Here is a 9,130-nt window from a genome sequence, read left to right as displayed (position 1 = left end):
TGCGAACCCAGCTGCGGTCCCCGCCTCTCGGTGATAGACCGCGGTCGCAGCCAATAGGCTCCCCTTCTCGCCACGCCCGCCCACAGGACTGGAAACTAGGCGTTTGTGGCGGTTGCCCTGACCAGGATTGTCAAGATGACGAGATTTGGGGGGCGGGAAATGTTGGTTTAGGTGCCTTAAAGGTGTTCTTATCCATTCCGGGTGTTGATCAGGGTCTATCCATGGCTCCCATGGTAGTCGACGGGGAGGAATGTGAAGGTTCCCGGCCACCATATCTCATTTAACTCAGTGGTTCTCCATCCTGGCTGGTTTGGGGATTTTTTTTTTTTTTTCTGGTTGGTTTCTTGGTTTATTTTACAACCTCAGATGATTCTCATGCAAACCATTATACAGCTAGAAAGTTAGGAGGCTGTGATTTTTGCAGTTTCACAAGTCACTCCTGTATGAGTTGATCTATGATTCTGTCTTCCCCTTTGAGTACTGATGGGCACCAGGTGATGGACCACCATTTCACTCTTCGAATTACCGAGCCCAATATTCAAGCTGTCTCTGCAGGGACATTTGTATTCTCACGCTTTTACAAAGCTAGCCACAGCGGTTGGCTTCAACTGCAGTTCCTGTTTCAGAGCTGAGGGACCATGAGCCACTTGCAGAATTTGCTGTTAGATACCCTCCTGGGGACGAAGCATGTGGACAGTGCAGCCCTCATCAAACTTCAGGAGAGGAGCCTGTGTGTCGCATCACCAGGATTTAGTGTAAGAAAAAACAAGTTTGGACATAATACTTTTTTTTTTTTTTTTTTTGGTAAGACTGGGCTTTGAACTGAGGGCTTCACGCTTTCAAAGCAGGTGCTTGACTGCTTGAGCCATGCCTTCAGTCCATTTTACTCTGGTTACTTTGGTGATGGAGTCTCCCACACTGTTTGCTGGGGCTGGCCTTGTACCACAATCCTCTCTATCTCAGCCTCCCAAATAGCTAGAATTACAGGCATGAACCACTCATGTTTGACTTGGACATGACTTTAAAACAAAATTTTCTATAAAGGGCCATGGGAAATACTTTAGGTTTCTGGGCCACATATTCTCTGTCAAAATCACTAAACTCTGCAATTGTGATGGAAAAGCAGCTACATATAATATGTAAAAGGGCAAGTATGACTATGTTCCAATAAAACTTTCTTTAGAACACTGAAATTTGAATTTCATATAGTATTCACATGTCACAACATGGTGCTCTTTTGATTATTTTCCAACCACGTAAAAATGTGAAAGCCATTCCTAGCTTTCAGGCCATAAAAAACAAACAGTGAACCAAATTTGACAGGTTTGGCCATAGTTTGCTGATTTCTGGTCTATTTAACCTCTACAGGTAATGCCGAGTGATGTCGGAACACTTGTGAATGGATTTGCTAAAAACCCTTTGCAAACCCGAAGGGAAGGATTGTATTTCAAGGAAATGGATTACAAATGTGTACGGTCAGATGACTATTCTCTTTATGCTAAGAATGTGAGTGTTCAGGATTTGAAGGCAGCTTTCTATTTTCTTTGCCTCTTCTGATCCTCTCCATAAAAACTCTTGAGACACTAAGACAGCTATCTAGTGCCAGGAAGGCATACTTGAAAGTGTTCTCAGAGAGCATGTCTGTGTAAAACATTCATTCCAGAATCTATCAACTGAACCTTCACTCAACTATCTCTTCCCAGTATGGCCCATCCTTCATACTCTATTTCCTCCTCTTAAAAAAAAAAAAAAATCCAGGTTGAGTTTTCCTTATCAGAAATACTTGGAACCAAAAGTATTTCAGATTTAGATCTTAGAATTTGGGTATACATAATAAGATCTCTTGGGGAGAGAGAATCACGAAATTAATTTATGTTTCATGTATAGCTTATAAACTGAAGGTGATTTTATACAAAAATTTTAATGTGACTGGAATTTTTTACTGTGACCTGTCACATGAAATTGGGTGTAGAATTTTCCACTTGTGGCATATTGGTGCTCAAATAATTTCAGATTTTAGACCATTATGAACTTTTGATTTTTTGGATTAGGGATTCTCAGTGTATCATTCCTGTACGTAAAATATTGCTTGGCTCTCTATTGCCTAAAAGGAATTCAGGAGATGAAATTCACTTTAATTAGATGCCCTGCCTTGTGGCACATTTCACATTATAAACTAAATAGCTTTACTTTACAGAAGATAAGACTGATGCTTAAGAAAGTTAAATAAAGCCAGGCATTGTGGTACACACCTGTAATCCCAGCACTTGGGAGGCTGAGACAGGAGGATCTCTAGTTTGAGGCCCGCCTGGGTTACATAGCAAGTTCAAAGCCAGCCTGGAGTACATAGTGAGACTCTGTATCAAAAATAAATTAATTAATTAAATAAAGCAGTTTAAATAACTGTTCCATAGTCACACAGCAGAAAATGGAGGTTCTGGGATTCAAACCCAGGGCTGACCAATTCCAAGATGTCTTATCTATGCATTCTACTAGTTGTTCTTTTCAACTGGAGAACTTTTTCAGAATACACATGCTGTTATTACAGAAATATAAATCCTTTTCAGAAAAGGCAACCAAATTAGTAGGAGGGAGTACAGAACTCAAAAACAAATATATGAATATATAGAAGTCTGGAAATGGTGAAAAATGTGGCTGGAGGAATAGCTAGTCTTGAGGTTTGGACTAAGGGCAGCATGGTCTATGTTTTTCCTTCTCCAGGAGAACAATGGTTTGGTTGTTGTGAAAACCCATCTGTATCTCCTGGTGGCCACTTACACTGCAGGCATGTATCCTAGCATCTGTGTGGAAGCCACAGAGAAGCTGGGTAAGTTTGCCTTCTAATACTTGTCTTCATTCCCTGTGTTGGGTATTCTCAGTACAAGTGACAGAGACCCAACTCAAAACAGGAAAGAAAGGAATAATTTATTGGAAGAATCCTGGGGTTTCTTATTTAGCACTGAAAAAGGATAAGGTGCAACCGAATCACAGGGAATGTACATGCCAGGGACTGGAACACTGGTAGGACTCTGTCTTATCTCTGGTTCCAAGTGAATCAGTTGTATTCTATTCCATTGCAAACTACTTCCTTTCTTGGCTGGCATCATGGCCAAGCCTCCCATTCTTCCCCTTAATTCTCTTATGACTCTGATTTGACAAGTCTTAGGTCATACTGTTTATCCCTATATCAGTCAGCTATGTTGGAAGGAAGCAGGAGAACAAGGAGGAAGCAAGTTGAAAAAACAGATGTAACTGATGGGGACTCATCCTGTGTGAGGGACCTTTAACAGAAAAAGAAATTACTAGAAAGAAGGCAGTCACCTTGTTGGTATATACTGCATTCCCCTTCCATGGCTATATATATATATATATATTTTTTTTTTTAAACAGTATTGGGGTTTGAACTAAGGGCCTCTCATGCTTGCTAGGCAGATGTTCAACCACTAGAATCACATCTCCAGTCCTGTTTTGTGTTGGGTGTTTTCAAGATAGAGTCTCTTCGAACTGCAATCCTCTTGCTCTCTGCCTCCTAAATAGCTAGGAATACAGGTGTGAGCCACCATCACCCAGCTCCAAGGCTATACATTTTTGAATAAAGATTGTGGTTCATGCCTATAATCCCAGCACACAGGGGGCTGAGGCAGGAGGATCAAGAGTTCAAGGTCAGCCTGGGCTACATAGTGAGACATTGTCTCCAAAAGAAAAAATTTAATAAAGAACTAATGTAAACATTGAGCTGAGTAACTGGTAAATTGTTTTTCTGTTTTATATATTTTTTTCATCTAAATTTAAATTTCTCTAAGAAAAATATTGGAATTGGTCAAATACTCTTTTGAAATAGTAGATGCCTTTAGCAAGGAAAGCAGCCATTCTTTCATTTTTTTCAACAAATACTCTCTGAGTATATGCCCTGCACTATCCCAAATGAGGGATCAAGGGTGGACGAGATAGTCTCTGCTTTCCATGCCTCTAAACATTCCCTCTTGCCTGCCTGAAATATTTTCCTCTTCTGTCCCTGTCCCCCTCCCATCTTGTTGGTGAATTCCTAATCATCACTGAAGAGTAGTCAGATCTTGGACTTCTCTTCACTGTGCTGGGTATTTTACATATGTCTTCATTATTATTCCCATTGGAGTGCTATGTTTATTTGGACTGTGAACCCTGGAAGGCAAGAACTTTGTCTTAAGCATTCTCCTACCTCTAGTACTCAACACAGTGCCTGATTTAGACAATTTATACATGTTTAAGAACCAGATAAGTGAATGATTTCTACCTAATAGAATCAAAGAAGGCTGCAAAGAGCTGAAATTTAAATGACTGAGAAATTAAGTACCATCCCAGAAACTATACATACATATATATGGCAGAAATGTAGCTACTATATACAAAACAGGTGTAACTCATTCACACACAAATGTGTACAGAAATGCCAGACAGCAAGGGTGAACTCCACCCCAAAGGGACAAGCAACTACAACTACCAAGGACCTTTTGGAGCAAGTGTCAAGATTTGAGGGAGATTTCAGTAGGGTGGAGTAGGAGCAGAAGCCAGAACAGCGATATATACATCTTAGGTAATAGTCTCATTAAAATATCCAGGAAATAAGACTGGGAAGATGGGCCATTAGGCTTATAAAGAAACCAGGCTCTATCCTGTCTGCTCAAGCACGGGCTAATTCCCCAGAGAAGACTGGAAAAGTTGCCTGACCACAGTAATATAGATTCTGTGGCTGGTGTTCTTGCTTAGAGCTGCAGAAGACCACAAAGAATTAACACAACTAACATCATGCCACAAAGTCTCCACTGCTCTGGGAAGTCACAGGTTATCTTGGAAGTGGTTGGATGCTCTTGTGGAATGGGCAAGAGAGGAACCTATCAGGAGCTTGTTTTGTTACTTTTGCTACCTTTGTTTCTCTTCTTTTTAATTGTGTTTTTCTCTAACAAAAAATTATACATGATCATTGTAGAAAATTTGAGAAGTAAAGAATTATGACTATTTAAACTTTTGTTGTAAAAGACAGCATGACTATTAATGAAAACCTTTTAACAGTAAATAAGTAAAGGATGTCATTCTACTTCTCTAACACAAATCAAGTTTGTTTTTAAAACAAATATATCAGTCATATACACTTGTAAAATGTTAACATCTTTAATTCTAGGTCCTTGGTTTTAAAAAAGGAGATACTTTTAAGCACATTTTAGACTTATTTTTAGAATTATTACGGAATTATCAAAGAACTATAATTTTTCCTTAAATTTCCTGTGATCTATATAAATTCAAGCTAAGGAATACACTTAACTCCCCTATAATCCCAACCAAATGTCCTACCTTCTTCATCTAGTCATTGCCTCACTTTCTGACCACATACGTGTGCCAGGGCTGGCAAAATGGCTCAAATTGTAGAGTGTCTGCCTTGCTTAAGTGTGAGGGCCTGAGTTCAAACCCTAGTACCACCAAAATAAATAAATAAAATAAAATAAAAATACATATGCCAAAAAAACTGGGCTCTGTGTTTTGATAGACACATAGCTATGGATAGAGATAGATGTCTCATGGTTTGGATGTTTTGGTTATTCTCCAAGTACTAACAAGGCTTGGCCCTGCTTAGCTTCTGAGATCAGAAGAGATCGGGTGTGTTCAGGTGGTATGGCCGTAGACTGTTTATTCTCATTAGAATTTCACCTAGGATCTTATTGCCAAATCTGTAACATAGACAGTAGAAAAATGTGATTCATTTTGCTGAATCTGCTATGCACTTAACTTTTAAAATTAAGAATTCTACTTCTTTTGACACTTCATAGATCCCTATTCTCCCATCATTGCCGTCTATCATGATTGCAGTAGAAGAAGCCAAATTAGGTAATATCCAGCAGTCAATTTAAGAAAAAGTAAAATTTTTGATGAGTGAAGCATCAGCTTTCAAAAGTTTCTTATTAATAATCCTGTTTAAAAAATGAAGTGCCTCTTTTTATTCCATTTATAGGGAAAAAATGAAGTGTCTCGATCAGTTTTAAATTTAGGACATAGAATGCACATAGGCAAGGGGGCAGCAGGTTTATTGTTCCCTGAAGCCCTCTCCCACTGTTTCCTTAACCAGCCATATCCTTCATTGTCTGTGCATGTACAGTCAATTCATCCTCCTAAACTGCTCAGATACCTCTATCATGACATTTGCCATTGTGAAATATAATTGAGGTTTATGTACATCTCCCCTAATAGATAGTGAACTCTATGGGGCAAGGACGGTGTATTTAACTATGAGTCATCCTAGGAACTCCAGTACTTAGCACAGTGCCTAGCAATGCTAATCACCCAACACTGTTTATGGAATAATAAGTAAATGAATGAATGAACAAATTATATTGTGCTGATAATTTACTACTCATAAATAATAACTGTGTTTTCTTTCAGGAGAATATCTAAGAAAAAAAGGAAATTAAGTCATCAGAGGACTATGGAAGACTATTATTTTGGAAAAAGACTATAGATCCTAAAGAAAAAAATAACACCTTATTTTGTGGTTGAGCAATACTTTGCAGAAGATTTTTTTCAAAGGCTTACTGAATGGAGCAATTTTTCTAATCTCTATTGAGATTACCTGATTGGCTTTTTTTTTATGTGTTGGTCATTGGCATGGTATGTGAGAGTGTTGATTGTGTCACATGGCATGTCTGCTGGGAGTCTCACCCCATGAGGGTGAGCCCATGAGGCTGTGGTACTCCTACACATCTTGCCAGATATGCCAAGAATGCAGGCCCTAACCACTCTGTCTAGGCCACTTTGCAGAGTCATGTTGTAGCAAACAACCTTTAAAACAATGAACTAATGTCAGGGCAAAGAGCAAACTTGCTTACTGTTTGCTACAAAAAAAAAAAGTAGAGCTCAGTGCTGCTCTTCTATAATGCAGATCACTGCCATGTGATATCAGTCTGGCCCACATCAACCATATGGGACCTAGGGGAAGGGAAAACCAATGCAAAGGCCACCCAGTAGTGGACCACTAGTATTAAATGGATATTCCACATTCATCTGTAGGCATCTGATCTTGCTGAACACTGTAAAGGCCTACTCAAAAATCTACTCAGAGATTTCTAACGACCTCCTTCACTGCATCTGAGTTCACATACTTAGTAAGTCAGAATGGTCACTAAATACAATCTTTCTAAGAAAGGGCTTATCTCTTCTTGGCCACCTCATGGATAATGATAAGGACAGTAAGGGAGTGAGCTATCCAATTTATCTTGAAAATTTTGGATTCCATCCTGACCATTTCTGAACATGAAGTACCTTTCTTTCCCCTTACAGCAACCCTAGGAAGGGTGTGGTTAGTATACCCTTCAGATGTTCTGAGGGAGGGAAGGCTTAGACCACTAGCCAAAAGAGGGCCTACGGAATTCAAATGCAATTCTGGTTTGGCCAGATTGGATTGGCATGGTCCTATATCGTAAGGGTAATGACCACTTGGTTGAGTATACTACTCTCCAGGACCCTGTATGGTGTACTTGTATACGTACACAGGCCAAGGAGGGATATCATGGGTCTCTAAATTTTGTAAAACAATCCCTGACTCTCTCACATCTAACTCTTCCAACCAAAATGGGTGAAAGTAGAGCATGATTGGAGAAAAAAATGTAGTCATAGCAACTGGTATGGTACACCAATTATATGACCATGAAGGTCCTGGCACCTGGGAAGGGAATAGCTTAGACCTCAGGAGATGGTGAAATGGGGAGCTCTTTTTGTCCCCAACATTCAGTACCACAACCTGATAAACTAGTCATATGGTCTGACTTATTATCCTTGTTAGATAGAATAAAAGCAAATCTTACTCTCTTTGTAGTTCTTGACATTGTCAGGCAGGAAGGTGCAATATTCTGAATTCCAAAGACACCATTCGAGGGCAAAGCATCTTCTGTTTTGTAAAGTCCTCTCATTTTCAGGTTTTCAAAGAGGTTACTTCCAACATCATTCCTTGAGTGTGGGTCTAAGGACCACAGGTGCTTTCCAACCTTAGCTCTAAACCATTCATTTGTCAATTCAGTTGCTTGATTCTTTTCAGTTTTCCTCAATGAGAGCTAAATTTAAATTCACTTAGTAATCATTGAGTAGCCCACTATGTGCAAGGTAGTGGTGATATAAAAGTAAACACCAATCCCCGGCACCAGAAAAGAAAAAGACAAAAAGGGAAAGTAAACACTACAAGTACTCCACCTCAGATAGGTGCACAATCAGAGCAAAGGCATAGAAGCATGAAAACTCCTGTCATGAGGAAAGAATGGTTAGAAGTTCAATATGGCTAGAAAACTACGTGTGGGGGAGCCAAAAGATGAAACTGAGAAATGGGTGGGGCCTCTCAAAGGACATTAAGCAGTAATGTGAACAGTGGTTTTCATGGAACTATTACATTCAGGCTGAAGATACTGTTGAGTGGTAGAAAGCTTACCTAACATGCTGGAGGACCTGGGTTTGAGCCCCACAAAAAAAAAAATCTTTATTAAATTCATATTATAAAAGTAATTTAAACTCACATTAAAAACTTAGCAAAAAAAAGTTATTCATAATTTCACATTAAATGGAAGCTACTATTGATTGTTTTTATCCAGTCTTTTTCAATGTACATAATATATGTTTTTATCTTACCTATATCTCCAATACAGATGGTTGACATAAAATATGTTCATTTAGCAGAATGTTATCATACCTTGAATGTCATTAAAATTGCTTCAAAAACACTTTAAATTGGCTGGCAGAGTGGCTCAAGTGGTAGAGTGCCTGCCTAGCAAGCACAAGACTCTGAATTCAAACCCCAGTACCACAAAAAACCCACTTTAAATCATTACATATAATTTAAATATATCATTATTAGAAGTTTAGGTTATAAACTTCTAAATAATAACTTAGGTTATTATTTCATAATAATTTATTACTTTTGCATGACAAAACCCAAAACTGAACAGAGGACTAAATCATCAATGCTTTTGTGCTAAAGTTTTTTGTACCATCACAACATAGAGCAAAGAATAGCTCTCAAACCTGCAAGACTTGAACATCTGAACATAGTGATATACATGTAGAAGGGGTTTGTAAGCATAAAAAATGGAAGTTGCTCTGCCAGAGAAGCTGAGATAAG

At 38.8% G+C, this 9,130-nt stretch overlaps 1 protein-coding gene across 2 annotated transcripts; it reads left to right on the top strand.

Annotated features, from left to right (window-relative positions):
• The first annotated feature begins 89 nt into the window (after positions 1-89).
• Pfn4 (profilin family member 4) lies at positions 90-8,580 on the top strand. 2 transcript variants are annotated; one of them, XM_074050994.1, is made up of 4 exons: positions 90-755; positions 1,369-1,470; positions 2,722-2,827; positions 6,412-8,580. In XM_074050994.1, the coding sequence occupies exons 1-4, from the start codon at positions 639-641 to the stop codon at positions 6,438-6,440; spliced, it is 354 nt and encodes a 117-aa protein (XP_073907095.1). In that variant the 5' UTR covers positions 90-638; the 3' UTR covers positions 6,441-8,580. The 2 variants fall into 2 exon arrangements, with proteins under 2 accessions (XP_073907095.1, XP_020043829.1); XM_020188240.2 differs by having other exon boundaries at positions 1,369-1,506.
• The last annotated feature ends 550 nt before the right edge of the window (positions 8,581-9,130 follow it).

The sequence above is a fragment of the Castor canadensis genome, chromosome 12 (assembly GCF_047511655.1).
Source record: "Castor canadensis chromosome 12, mCasCan1.hap1v2, whole genome shotgun sequence".
Classification (NCBI taxonomy): Eukaryota; Metazoa; Chordata; class Mammalia; order Rodentia; family Castoridae; genus Castor; species Castor canadensis.
This window is presented reverse-complemented; position numbering and strand designations above follow the sequence as displayed.